The sequence below is a fragment of the Pediculus humanus genome, genomic scaffold (assembly GCF_000006295.1).
Source record: "Pediculus humanus corporis 1103172108194 genomic scaffold, whole genome shotgun sequence".
Classification (NCBI taxonomy): Eukaryota; Metazoa; Arthropoda; class Insecta; order Psocodea; family Pediculidae; genus Pediculus; species Pediculus humanus.
In genome coordinates, this window is record NW_002987764.1 from 227119 (window position 1) to 242270 (window position 15152).

At 31.8% G+C, this 15152-nt stretch overlaps 3 protein-coding genes across 3 annotated transcripts; 2 read left to right on the forward strand and 1 right to left on the reverse strand.

Annotated features, from left to right (window-relative positions):
- Positions 1-897: 897 nt before the first annotated feature.
- On the forward strand, positions 898-6054 carry Phum_PHUM426100 (uncharacterized protein; the record flags this gene model as incomplete). Its single annotated transcript, XM_002429228.1, has 17 exons — positions 898-947; positions 1026-1214; positions 1303-1451; positions 2049-2155; positions 2231-2392; positions 2463-2635; positions 2701-3159; positions 3243-3382; positions 3465-3598; positions 3677-3953; positions 4025-4212; positions 4278-4625; positions 4707-4948; positions 5032-5232; positions 5312-5480; positions 5565-5706; positions 5795-6054. 17 exons carry the CDS (start codon positions 898-900, stop codon positions 6052-6054), a joined length of 3390 nt encoding a protein of 1129 aa, XP_002429273.1.
- A 3021-nt stretch (positions 6055-9075) lies between these two features.
- Positions 9076-11848, forward strand: Phum_PHUM426110 (uncharacterized protein; the record flags this gene model as incomplete). The annotated part of the gene is made up of 6 exons (XM_002429229.1): positions 9076-9421; positions 9490-10347; positions 10415-10885; positions 11006-11243; positions 11442-11714; positions 11794-11848. 6 exons carry the CDS (start codon positions 9076-9078, stop codon positions 11846-11848), a joined length of 2241 nt encoding a protein of 746 aa, XP_002429274.1.
- A 1334-nt stretch (positions 11849-13182) lies between these two features.
- On the reverse strand, positions 13183-14579 carry Phum_PHUM426120 (uncharacterized protein; the record flags this gene model as incomplete). The annotated part of the gene is made up of 3 exons (XM_002429230.1): positions 13183-14023; positions 14095-14262; positions 14335-14579. 3 exons carry the CDS (start codon positions 14577-14579, stop codon positions 13183-13185), a joined length of 1254 nt encoding a protein of 417 aa, XP_002429275.1.
- Positions 14580-15152: the final 573 nt, after the last annotated feature.

A 15152-nucleotide genomic window follows, 5' to 3' on the forward strand; every position in this document is an offset into this window, starting at 1 on the left:
ATTATATACTCGAATTTTTTTTTTTTTTTTTTTTTTTGCAACCGGGGATTTTTCATATAATCGATTTGAAATGGGAGAGGGGGTGGGAGGAGGGAAAGAGGGGATGGGAGGGAGGAAAAGAATCCCTTTTAGTAGAAAAAAAAAAAAAAAGCAATTTTAATAATTAATAATAAAGTTGAAAATAAATTTAATTTTTTAACTTTAAGGAAGGGGACGATGTTGTGACGTCATAGTGACGTATAAGCGTCTTGGTGATCGTGGTAGTAGGGAAAAATATTCAAGTGTTTGCGCGGTTGCTAGGGACGTTGGGGGAGTCACGTGATTAATTTTAAAAAAATTCTGTGCAGTGGACGGTTTTTGTGTTTTATTCACTTTTCAATCGCTCTTCGATTGATTAAAAGTAATAATAATAAGTTAAAAATTTGTTATCTTTTGTCTGTCGACATTTAGTAAATGTAATGCAACGTTTATTGTGTGATTGTTTGGAAAAATCAACCAATTCTCTATGAACGTGTGGTTCATGCGAAGGTGAGAATATATATATATATGTTGTAACATTTTTTCTGTTAAGGGTTGAACAATATATGCATAACTAGGTCATTGTGTCGTATATGATGATGTTCAATACAGCGACTAATTAATAACAAATGAAAGTAATAATAATAATAATAATAATGGTTTCCATACGAGAAAGTCAAAACTTACATTTTAAGTAGCTTTTTTTTATAGTTAAAATGGCTTCCTAAACGTTATTTTTAATGTGCTTTTTGTTTTATACCAGTTCATTGTCTGAATCGCCTGGATGACTTGAAACCGGAAGACGAAAATGGTTTTCTTACCATCAAAGATGACGATGCTTTATTGCCTTTAATACCTACAAAACCTAACAAAAAAGATATGCCGGCCCCGGGGTCACAAATGGGGTCACTTTATCCACCACCAGATGGGTAATTTGTTATTAAATTTGATTTTTGTTCAAATAATTTGTTTTTTACTTATAACCGTTTTTTTTTTTTTTTTTTTAGGATTGAAAATGACAGTGGTGGACTTGTTGGTGGAGAACTATCATCATCACAAACAAGAAATCCATTGATTTGTTATTTATGTAATGATTATTATTCAAATCCTTGCCTTTTGCAATGTTACCACACATTTTGTTTAAAATGTTTAAGGGGAAGAGAAGTAGAGGGAAGAATATCTTGTCCCGTTTGCGGGTGAATACAACAATAATTTTTTTTTTTAATTGGTTGAAAATCAAACGCGAATGATTGATTGATTGATTGATTGATTGATTAATTTTAGAACACTTACCAGTTTGAGAGATAATTCTGTTCTTCCACCGCCTGATAATTTAATGAAACAATTGATGGAATTAGTCAATGCAGAAAATCCTCCTTGTGCCAACTGTGACAAACGTGATAAAAATTCAATGTTTTTCTGCAGCACGTGCGGTCAGTGGAAAATCTTTCTGGAAAAAAAAAACTGGAATGAAACAATTGCATTAGAGAATGTTGTTAAAAATTAGAATTTTTTTTTATCATTTGAACGTTGTTATTTGCATTTGTTTGTATAAAACGCCAAGAAATGACGGTTAAAAAGGAAATTAGGGAGTGGGAGGTGGGGGGCGGAGAGGTGGGAAATTTCAAATGGTTTGCCATTTTGTTTGTTTGTTTGTTTGTTTGTTTGCTCGTACATTTTTATTTTGTTTGTTCGAACGTTATGCTTTTTTATTGATTTTTTTTTTTTTTTTTTAAGTTTAATTTACTTCTCTTGGATGTCAGTATATTAAGAAGGTGATAATTGTGATTTGTGTGTTGAAAACGGGGGGGAGGGAAAAGGAGGAGAGAGAGAGTAGGAGGAGGAGGAGTAACTTTTATTGTAAATAAATGATTTTAAACACACATTTTTCATATAAAACAAATCTTTCATGTTTTGTATTATTTTAAATTTGCATGATTTTTTTTATATACATGGAAACCTGGAATTTGTTTTGTTTTTTTGGCGGGAATTTATTTATCCCGACGTTTATCGATTTTTTTTTTTTCTAGGGCAATCCTTGTGTAATCAATGCAGAGAAAATACTCATCGTGCCAAAATGTTTTCAACTCACGATATTTTCCACATGTCTAAATGCATGAAAGATTCGCAAAAAAGGGTAAAAAGGAACAAATAATTTTTTTTAAATCGAATTAATCGAATTTAAAATTAATGGCATAAATTTAATTTTTAGTGTCCCACTCATGGCGAATTATTTATCATGTTTAACAATGCTCAAAATTCAATGTTATGCGTCACGTGTTTTAAAGATGCACCACACGAAACGAGATTACATTGTGTTGATATTGATGCTGCATACACTCAAACATCAAAAAAATTAGATCGAGCTGTTATCGTATGTTTTTTTCGGGGGGGGTAATAACGGTCACGTTTTGACCAACAACGTAATTATTTTCGTTTTTCAGACGCTCTGCGAAGTACAAAATTCGGTTCGAGAGGGTTTGCTAATGTTTAAAACACATTTGGAAGAGTTGAGACATAATATGGATTGTGAAAAACATACCATCAATACGTTTTGTCAAGGAATGCAAGAATCAATTGCAAAAACTCATTCGAACATGATGATGGAAGTTCAAAGGTATTATTATTATTATTTCCAAGGATTTGTTTTTGGAATTATAAATAATTTTAAATAATTTTTAGACAATATGAAACTAAAGAGCGTTCGTTTCGAGGACAGTTGGTTCATTTGGGAATCATACTACCCGTCATTCAACTCCATCTTCTTCTTTGTCAAAGTTTTACAAACATAGCAAATAAATTTCAATTTCTCGATATGGCAAATTCAATGATCGATAGATTATCAGCCGTAACTCAATTAACTCAACCCCAAAGACCCATTCAATCAAGTCAGATAAGAACAAATTATAGGAATGAATTTGCTCAATGTTTGGAACCTTGGATAGGTAAAACGGCTCAATCGATTCCCAGGTCGGGACCTACAACTCAAGAACCTCTCGGTTCTATTGATCATTTTAATGCTATTTTACTGCCACAACAACCGGGACTTGGAATTCATGCTCAGCAACCTTCTAAAAGGCAACAAACGGTACTCAGAACGAAAGCAATGGAAGGAGAAGGTCCTTTTTCAAATCATTGCAGGTTGGTTTGTTTACGAAAACGTTACATTTTTTGTTTTAATTCAAACAAAAAAAGCTAAAGTTTTTTTATTTAAAACTTTACAGAAGTTTTGACACGCAAGTCAAAGAATTAAGTCAACAATTATCAATGGTAAAAGAACGTTTAAATGACCTACACAGAGATGTTTCTTTATTGAGAAGAGTTCAAACGCCGCCGCTTATAAACAGATATCAGAGAATCAACGGTGATTAATTTAAATGTTTTTATCGTCTGCTTACAAATTAACAACAAATAATTTTTTCCCCTTCCTTCCCCCCTCCCCGCAGGTGATTGTTCGCTCCTGGAAGAACAACTTGAAAAACATCAAGTCGAATTAAATCGCATGAAAAATGTTTTCGACACATTGTGGGAAGAACAATTATGTAGGATACACGTGGAGCAAGATATTTTTCAATCACAGGTTCGATCCTGTATTTTTTTTGCCGTTTTCCTGAAATGGCCTCGCGGTTTCTCATTTTTTTATTATTTTACTTTTCAGGCTAACGAAATAATTTCTCTAAGGGCCGAAGTCAAACATTTAACTGCTGTTGCTCATCAATTAGAACCCTACATAAAATCATTTTCCGCCGCACAAATGACGTCATCGAACAAAATCCAAGAATCAAAATCGCTACAGCAAAATCAAGAATTTACCAATTTGCACAGTCAGCAACTTCAAACGTTATTAGATCACATAAATTCATTACAACTCGACAGGAATAAATTTCATTCCCAATCGAATATTTCGTCTGCGAGTTCGAAAACATCCGCGAAAGGTACTCACGACAAATAATAATAATAATATTAGAATTTCCATCGGGTATTTTATTACTACTAATTTTATTAGATGGTAAAGAAAGGCCGAGATCTAAAACACCTTCTCATTCTCCTGGTGCTTCTGCGGGTCCATCATTAGATCAAGGATGCGCATTCGTATACGAATGTCAAAAAATTCAACAGCAAATATCGGGTGAAACGAGTGGCGGGGGGAGCGGTGATAAACAGAGAGGAGTTTTTTCACAACTCATCGATAAGGTAAGTATTATATTTTCCATCACCCAAGACAATATAAATTATAATTAATAAGAGGTATTTTCAAGGTAAGATCTAAAGATGATAGGAAAAAATCCGTAGATGATAGAGAGAGGTGCCAACTTAACAAAGATAAAAGTAAATCGGGTGAAATAATAATAAGTCGTTCGAAAGAGAGACTCGTCGATGATTTTCAAAACAATCAAAAACAATCGACGGGACTAACGAATAAAACGAAACATAATAAAAAAGAAACGAAATGTATTAAAGATGGAAAAGTTGTTGCTTCCGTTTATCAAAGTCTTAGCGGTAAAGTTTTAGGTACGAAAACGGAAACGGAAATGGATGATATGAAAACGGAATCTCGTTTACCACCGCCACCGCCACCCGCGAGAAGGACGACATCATCTTCTCAGGTTTAAATGATAAATAAAATAAATGATAAAAAATGATGATGATGATGATGATGAGTTAACACTTTTCGTTTGTCGCGACAGGAACATCAACAAGGAACGGACATAAGAGAAAAATTAGAAATACATTTAAAAGAAAAATTACAAGAAATGGGATCACGTGGTGGAAAATCCATGACAAGACATCATCACGTATCGAAAATGGATAAATCTCATAGTTTAGATGGTAAAATAACAGACGATTATCAAAGAATATCCGATGCCATGTCGTACGGTCCGAATGACATAAAACCCTCGAGATCTCTAATACATCGCGAATCTCAAAAGTGAGAAGGTTTAAGGTTTAAGGTTTAAAGTTAAACATAAAACATGGAGTTTGTAGTAGTAAATCATTAAAAATTTTCCGCAGTAGCAAAACGGGTATGACGTCAACTTCACCTCGACGTCAGGAAAGAAAATCGAGAGATCGATCAATCGATAAGGAAAGAACGAGAGAAAGACGTGAAAAAGTTGAAAAAACAAGAGATAGATCGAGAGATTCAAGAGGTTCCGGTGAATCGAGAGATGGATCACGTGAGGAAAGAGATAGGATAAGACAAAAGGAAGGAAGGTTTGGGAAAAGAAAAATGAAAAGGTTTGGGAAATTGAAATCCGGGAATTTTTGACAAGAAAATTTTTTTTTTTTTTAGGGAAAGATCGAGAGAAAGACGGTTGAGACGTGATAAATATGGAAGGTATTATCCGGCAAGCGATACCGAAGATAACGTATTTTACCGCAGCGGAAATTTTAACAAAAAACAAAATTCGTTCGATAGTTTAACACTTAGCCCGGTATCAGTGGGTAGTAGGAAATCATCTGTGAGTTTAACCTTTGACCTTTAGATCAAAAGTCATTTTTTTGTATGAAAACGAAATCGAAAGGGTGAACGTATTATTTTCCAGGGTGATTTAGAAGATCGGAAAACGTTAGTTTTGGTTATAGGAAATCACAAATCGCAATCGAAACAAAGGCAGGGATCCCTTAAACAAAGATCGTGGGAAACTTTTCCACCGAAAAAGAAAAACGGTTCGGATTATTACGATGGTAGTAAAACCAAAAACCTTCTTTAAAACAATATCAAAAAAAAATGGAAGAACGCGTTCATTTAACCATTTTTTTGTTTTTTTTTAAGGGCGTTCGCATAGACATTCGACGGGTTACAACAGTCGTGGTTATTCCGTTCAAGAAAGAAGACGTTCGTTGGAAAGAACAACAAAAACAAGAGATAAAAATCGCGAGAGTCCGCCGGAAGGACCCCTAAGAAAAGCTGATAGTTTCGAAGGACACGAAGAAGCCGTGAGAACTTTGGTTGCTGCCGTTCATCAAACGAGATCTCATAAATTACAACAGAGTAGAAAATCAAAAACTTCCGGTGGTCACGTGAGCAATTAAACAACAACAAAAAAAATTATTATTATTATTATTATTAATAAAAAAAAAAAATACGAAACAGGGTTTCTCACTCACACACCCACACTCATTTAATTCGTTTGTATTATTATTATTATTATTTCGAACCGTCGTAAGTGCGTTAATAATAATAATAATTAATTACGTTTTCCTATCGTATGTAATGTTGTTGTTGTTCTTGTTCTTGTTATTATTATTATTCTCGAATTTTTAATTGTTAAAATCGTATATACATGTTCGACTTATGCTAAAAGTAGATTTCAATTATTATTATTATTATTATTATTATCGATTATTTATGTATATATATTTATTAACTTTTCTTCGTTCTAATAAATATTTATCGATTTAAAAAATAATAATAATAATTAAATGTTATAAACAAAAATATTCTATTTCTTCAAATTGTAGATTTAACCAAAAAAAAATTTAAATTTAAATTTGATTCCGTTATTATTATTATTATTAAAAGAAATCTCATGTGAAAGAGAGATAATTGTTAAAAAAAAAAAAGGCTTTACGTAAAGTGTTTTTAGATATTTTAGACGTGGCATAAGAAAAAAAATAAAAAAAACCGTTAATTTTTTTTTTTATGTTTGTTGTTGTTGATGACGTAATAGAATTTTCAGAAAGAAAAAAAATTACACGAAATGAAAAATTAATTAAATAATTTAAGAGCGCATATACTTAGCTTACGTGATTATTATATATATTCATTTTTCCGTCGGGTCATTAGAAAATCGTGTACGATAAAATGTTTTGAAATTCGCGCCAAAAAAAAATAAAAAAAATTTTTTCTCATTAATTCGCACTCTGTTAATAACACGTATACGTAATAATTATATTATTAATGATAATGATAATAATAATAAAAATAATAATAATAATAATAATAATAATAATAATAATAATAATAATTAATAATGAATGACCAGTTGTAAGAAACTTCACACTGCCCTAAAAAAAGTTTTTTTTGTTTTTAAAAAATAAAAATAAAAATTTTAAATTTAATTGAAAACGTAAATTTTTTTTCTCCAGGATTTCCCCCTCCCCCCGTCCCCCTCCTAAGAGAAACCATATCCGGAAATTTGTTTTTTGTTTACCACCCCGCCCCCCTCTCCACCTTTCGTACAAACAACAAGAAAACATAAACGGAAGGGAAAAAAACAGGAAAAACGTTTGAACTCACACGCGCTCGTTTCACTTTCTGGAATGATTTTTGGAATAAAAAAAAAAATTTACGAAAAATTTCTCCAGAACAATTTATCATGGCGGGGGAAGGGGGAAGGGGAGGGGGAAATAATAATATCCGGTTGTAAAATTATTTATTCAGTTGTTAAATTAAATTGCAAACAAGAAAACGTTGCCATGACTTTTAATCGTTTTTTTCCTTTTTTTTTTTTTTTTACTAAAATTTTAATCGATATTCCGAATACAACAATAAAAAAAAAAAAAAAAAAATTTTGTCGTCGTCGTCAACCAACCAACTAACAAACCATTCACTCACTCAGTTAGACAGTCAGTCAGTCAGTCAGTCATTCACCGTCTTTCTACCTGAGACGTTACATATTATTTTGTCTTTGTTTAACAACAACAACAACACGTAAGTTTTTCTCTTTCTTTTTTTCTTTTTCTTTTTTATTAAACTTATTTATTAATTATTATTATTATTATTATTGTGTCATAATTGGTACGATTTTATTTAAATTAATAACCTTTATTAAAAAAAAAAAAAAATTGCCGAAATTATTACGCACTTACATACCCATTATCATCATCAGTACCTCAACGTCTCTCATACGGGGGAGATTTAAATAAGTGACGTCACAAATTAATAATTCCTTTCTTATCATAGTTCCTTCTCCTCTCTCTCTTATCAAACGATAAACCTTTCTCTCTCTCTTACCCTCCTCCCCATACAAAAAATCCTTCCTTTTACGATTCTCCATCACAAACAACGACAACCACAAACAAACAAGAGAAAAATTTAATTTCGAAACGAGGAAAACATACGGAAAAAAACAATCCTAAATAATACTAATAATAATAATAAATAAACGTCTGTCAAATGTACGACAAATGATGATAATTTTTTTTTTTTTTTTGTAATAAACACGAAACAAATTACGACAACAATAACAACAAACAACAACAAACAAACAATTAATAATAATAATAATTAAAAGAAAAGAGAAAAAAAATTTTTTTTTTTTTTTCTAAATAAATTTAATTAAAAGATTTTTTTCCCGTTTTTCCCTCCCCCCCCCTTTTTTTTAAATTTAAATTTAAATTACTTATTAAATTATTATTATTATTATTATTATTATTATTATTATTATTATTATTATTCGTAATTAATTAACTGTTGATTCTAATTAACAAAAAAAAAAAAAAATTTACACAAAAAAGAAAAAAAAGAAAAAAATTTTTTTTCGAATCCTTTTAATTGTTTTTTTTTTTTTTTTTTTTTTTTCAAATGCGAAAAACTAAAACGATAATAATAATAATGATAATAATAATAATAATAATAGTAATAATAATAATAATAATAATAATAATAATAATAATTGAAATTCAATCGATCAAACAAACAAATTTTTTGTGTTCGTTCGTTCGTGTAACAACATATTATGGTAGTAACGACTAACTAAGAAAATCATCGCATGTTTAAATGTTATTAAGAGTTGAAGAGAGAAAGAGAAAGAGAGAGAGAGAGAGAGAAAGAGAAAGAGAAAGAGAGAGAGAGAGAGAAGAAAATTTTTTTTTGTGGAAAAACATTTTCTTTTTTTTTTTATGTTCTCTCTCTCGTGAGTTATCATTCGAAACATAAATTTTTTTTTTTTAATTTGTTTTTAATTCAATTAATTATATTTAATTTCGCTTTTAAAAAAAAAGTTTTTTTATTGTTTTCTCTTCCTAACAGAGAATAATAATAATAATAATAATAATAGGAAGAAGAAGTGGAAGAATCGTTTGTTTGTTTGTTTGTTTGTCGTTTTGAAAATGCCCGTAAACACATTATCGAAAAATCGTAAAACTTTATTAGTCCGTCAATTTTCATTACAAAATCAAACAAGTTCGATAACGTCGATAAAAGCTCGGGATAAATTGAAAAAACAATTTTCCGAAGATGACGGAAGATGTCTGGATTCCGTGGAAATAACCGGACAAGGATGGAATAAAGGAAAAACAACCCTAACATCCGGTTTGAATGGTAAATCCAATGTCGGGGGTGGTAAAAAATTAAACGGATGTAATGTCAAACCTAAACCTGCTAAAGTCGCTTGGATTGATAAGAAACAAGATGATGTTGTCGATGATGATGATAACAACGATTATTATCCAAAAGGTAAAATTAAAAATGTTACGAATTACCATTATTATTGCGATAACTCGGGGGGTTGTTTTTTTTTCCAGGGGTTGAAATAATAGCGACGAAATGTCAGGGACAACCGAGACCCTTATCGAATAAAATTCAAAGGTTTAAAAATCCATTGATAAAAGGAAATAAAGATAGTTTGGTATATTCGAGATTAGAATTAGCAGAAAGATTGCGTAACGCATGGAGCGAACGTGATAAAACAAAACCGAATTTGAATATTTTTTTAGCACAGGGATCTGAACAACCAGAACAACAACAACAACAACAACCGGATAACGTATCCACACTTTCGGATACGACAATAACAAAACAAAGATCTTTACTACAAATGAGATTTTATTCAAACGATGACGTTTTATCAACTAAAAGTTTACCAGGAAGTGGAGAGAAAAAAGACGTGAATGACGTGGCAGAAGAAAACGCGTCAATAATAATAACGGAAGTAAACGATGATGAAAAATCAACATTCGCATCATCGCTACGTGAATTAAATAAAATCGAAATAAGAGTTAATACGATGGATTCGAATAAAGAAAATGATAATGGAAACGTTAAAACAACGCAACAAACGCAACAAACGCAACAACCACGACAACAAACGACAGCAACGACAGCGACGGCATTAACGGCAAAAGATAGAAGAGGAAATTTTCGTAACGGAGGAATATTAAATAAAACAATAACGGAAAGTTTTTCATTGGAAATGGAAGGAAAAATAAAAAGTGATGACGTCAATGATTACGATGATAATGATGATGATAACGTTAAAAAAAAAAAAGAACCTAAAAAAATATTGGTACGAGCGTTATCGGCACCCAATCACGATCAGAAACCAATTGCCACGATACAAAAAACCGTTAAATTCATGCCACAAAAACATTACGATCCGACAGGTAATAATAATGATAATGATGATAAAAAAATGAAAATTGTTAAACGATTGAATTTTTTTTTTTCCAGAAGTTTCTCCCGATGAAATAATAGCAATAAGAGAACGTATAAAATCCGCACCGATAAGAAGAAAATTAAAATCGGCAGCAGCGAGACGTAAAAATAAATCGAAACCTGAATTATTGACGTCATCAGATGACGATGACGAAAATGACGAGAATGACGATGGAAAAGAATCGAAAAACGGAGAAATGAAAAAGAAAAAAACAAAACGTGATAAGAAAAATAAGAATGATAACAACGTGATAACGATGGTATCACTCGTGTCACCGGCAGAAAGTGATACCGATGATTCGGTAATTGCTACTCTACCCATGGAATCATCGACTTTTACAACCCAAGAAGAAGTTGAAAAAAAGGAAACGACGACGGGGGATATCAAAACCGGAAATGATTGTTTAAACGTAACGAATGAAAACGCATCATCATCATCATTCATAGTACAAAAATTAATAACGTTAAGAAAAACAAATAAATCAGGTACCTGGATTTTTAAAAAAAAATGTCGTCACGTTACTGGAAATTTCTCTGGAACGTTTTCTATCTTTCTTTTTTTCTTTTTTCCTGTCTTTCTTTTTTCTGTCTTTGTCTTTCTTTCAGTGTCTTTTCAACATCAAACGAATTTAACGAAAAATTATTTAACGAGTTTTCCATCGAGAAGAGTTCCAGCGGGTACTCCGATAATAATACCATCACCTGTAATAAATAATCCGGCATTAACTCCAGCACAGTTAAAAGATAGAGATAAAAGGTTATCATCAATTTATTTTACTGGAACTGATAATAGAGGAACGAAAAGAAGATTGATAAGATCACCCACGAGCGAAACCGTTAAAGAGTATGTTTACCTTATCGATAAATTTTTTTTTTTTTTTGATTACTGGAGAAATGTAGAGATATCGTTTCTTTATTTCGTGATTAATGAATAATAATAATAATAATAATAATAATTTTATATAAATTATTTGATTGCTAAAAATTTTTGCATGCAAAAAATAAATTTTTTTTTTTTTTTTTTTCTCCATTTTCGTTCCAGTGATAACATTTACGATAATGATAAAACAACAAAAACAACGACAACTCCAACTACAACGTGTTCGTTCGATATAAATAATAATAATAATTACATTAAAAAAACAAGTCATAATAATAATAATAATGATAAAGAAACCGATTTTTATCGTGATGATGATGATAAAAATAAGGTCAACGAACCCGAATTTAAAAATCCTAAAGAAAAAGAATGTTGGATTTTATATAAGAAAATGATTGAAAATGGAGTCACCGTTACGTTCGATACCGTTTTAAGGTTTTTCACGTTTCTTATCAGTAGTTATCTTATCATCATCTTATCACTTAATCACTTAATTTTTTTTTTTTTTTTACAGAGGAATGATGACGCCAACGGAATATCGCTTAAGAAAAAATCCGTTAAAACGTTGATGGGAGAGAGAGAGAAAAAAAATTATCGATTCCTATCTACGGTCCTGTTGTTGTTATTGTTATTTTTATTGTTGTTGTTGTTGTTGTTGTCTTTATCCCTACAACCTTTTCCCCCCTCCTTCCTTCCTTCTCCCCTCACATCCCGTTTCCTCCTTTTAAAATTTATTATTATTACGTTCTTTAAAGTGTTATAATTATCATTATTAGCGAGAAAATAATAAAAAGAAATTTTATTTAATTTAAAATACGGTTAATACCTTTTTGCACTCACATGTTTTCAATACAAATATGCCCTTTTTACATTGAATCAATAACAACTATTTGGCTTTACTGCACGGGTTTAGCGTTGATTTTAAATCTTTTTGGCACGTATGTGAAAGAAATTTTTTGATTGGTTAAATTTTTTTGGCGGAAAAATTTGCTTTTTTAAAACAAAAAAATCTATCAACCGCGCCTAATTTATTTTTTTGTTTACTTTTTTAAATTGTTAACGTTTCCATTATTATTTTTCGTCTGCTTTTTTTTTTTTTTTTTGTTTGTTTAAGATATTAAACGTTTGTTAATTTATTTGCACAATCGTAAAAAATGTAAATTGGTAAAACGACCGTTAAATTTATTATAAAACTACTGGGGGAAAATTCAAATAAGTTTTCTTTAACTCCCCCCACCCTTAAATAAGAAAAAAATTAATTACATTGCGGGGGGAGGGGGTCAAACTTATTTTATTATAATCTTTCCCACACACTAAAAAAAATCTATAAAAACCTTCTCGAAATTTCGATTAACAGTTTCAAAAAAAAAAAAAAAAAAAAAACACGAGATAAAATTTCAACACCACGTGGTGTGTTCTTTCCATATCCGGATTGTACTGAAAACTAATACGAGAGATAGCTTCATAAACCCTTATTGCATTCAATTCTCCTCCCACTTCGTGCCGTTATGTTAGTTAAACAAAATGACACATATGCCTTTTTAACATTACTAAATGTCATTTTTCACATATGCCCTTATTATTTTAAATAACATAAACCCAACAATTTAATTATTTCGTGTTTACAAACAACAACAACAACAATAACAACAACATTCTCCGTCCGGCGTTATGGCGCGTTAATGACAATTTTAAAAAAAATTTTTTTTCTTTCTCTCTCTCTCTCCTTCCTTCCTCCCCTCTCTTAATCTTTATCAAAATATTTCGACGATAAAAAAAAAAAAAAAAAAAAAAAAATAATGGAACCACAAAATTTTTATTTTTTTTTTTAAAAAAAAAAAGTTAATAATTAATGTGATGCATACACGTGTGTGTGCACGTAAGTCCGAAGGTGGTGTTGGTATTAAACCCAAAGAACGCCGATTGATTCGCCATTAGTCGTACAAAAAGATGCCGGCCTTAATTTAGACAAATTGTGATTGTCAACGGGTGTCGAACTCCATCTCCTGTGAACTTTACAACCGTAATTATCGATTTGTGGCAAACCGATCATTTCTCGATTGTATTTATTATTATTATTATTATTACTACTACTATCGTCCATTTTGTTTTTAACGTTTTGATTAGTGTTGTAATATGTCGAATTCGCTATTGGGATTCCGATTTCTTGAAACGAATTGAGAGATGAAAATCCGCTTTCGTCATCAGCCGAAGAACTTATTATGCTCATCTGTGGCGGCGATGAACCTTTCGTAATATCATCTCTCGATGATCTTCTTCTTCTCCCGTTGCATCTCGTCGAAGATTGCTGCTGCTGCTGCTGCGGCTGCGGTGGCGGAAGTGGTGGCGGTGGCGGAAGTGGTGGCGGCGGCGGCGTCGATGATGATGATGATGATATTTCTAACATTGGATTATTCGCGTCTCTCATTCGATAATTTTCGCTCGTGTCGCTTTCTAACGTTGCCGATATCGTGCTGCTTGCTGAAGATACGTCGGCAATGTTCGAAGGTGACGGTGAACAAGTTGTCGTCGTCGTTCCTCCTCCTCCTCCTCCTGTTGCTGTCGTCATCGATGTTCCTCCTCCGTTGTTTAATCTCGATGTTAAATCCGGTTCTCTCGTGCTTAAAAGTGATTTAACGGTTCGAAGTAAACGAAATGCTTCTTCTGATAATTTGCTCACGTTAACTTCTTCGAAATCTTCCAACTGGTGATGATGATGATGCTGTTGTTTTCGCGGTTTTCGCCTGTAAAACAATATCATTATCATTCTTTTTCCGGTTGTTTTCAATTTCCGTTAAACAAATAATTTTTTTACCAAGACATTTCTTTAAACATGCTTCCGTGTTTCGGACAATCCGGATCCGCGATTTGTACGAAACTTTTTGCTTTTTGAAATGTTAATAAATTTGTTTCCAATCTCGGTGACGATAAAAATCTTGATGGAGACGTGTCGACGGCGTGAACGCTTCTAGATCTCGGAACTCTACAAACAAACATAAAATGACGACAAACGTGGGGAAAAAAATTTTTTATTTGTACAACAACAACAACCAACCTTGAGACGTTGTCGACGCTGTTTTTGTACTCCATTTGATTTTGTAAAACGTCTAAATTTTTATGGGTTTTTTGTAAAAAGGAAAGTACTTGCTCCATGACAGCCCTGTACATTTGACGTGAAGCTTCCGCTTGGCGAAGCTGCCATTGCAAGGTTGTCACTTGTGATTGAAGCATCACAGAATCAACATCACTTGCGGATGAATACGATCTGTGAAAACTAGATCTGATGACAGGTTCGTTCATTAGTTTATTTCAAGGAAACCTTAAATAAAATGATGAATGACGTCACATACCGGCAAGACAAAGGCGACCTTAAACGTATTTCATCGAACCTCCTTTCGTTACATCCTCCTGATAGGTACCTTTGATACGCGAAGGTACTGTTTCGTGACGTCGGCCTATCACTTGAAACCGGTTGAATGTTGTAATTTTCTTCAATTATTTCCGACGTCTGAAACGGACAAAAAAAAAAAAATCAAACACAATTCGTAATGGACGCAAGAAAACAACAACAACAACAACAACCGACAAACAGAAAAAAACGACGCACGCACGCACGACAGAAACTTTTTTCTTTTTTCTTTCCATTAATTCACGCATGGATTATTTTTGATAATAATAATGATAATATTAATATAATCAGGGTTGAGTTCACACACCCCTCTCTTTTCTTCCCCTTTTTTCCCCCCCGAAAAAAAACTACCACCCATTATTACTTGGGTAATTTTTGTTTGTTTGTTTTTTCCTTTTACGATTACGTAATAAATTTATTAATTAATAAAAAAATTAAATTTAAATTTTCTTTTTTTTTTCGGT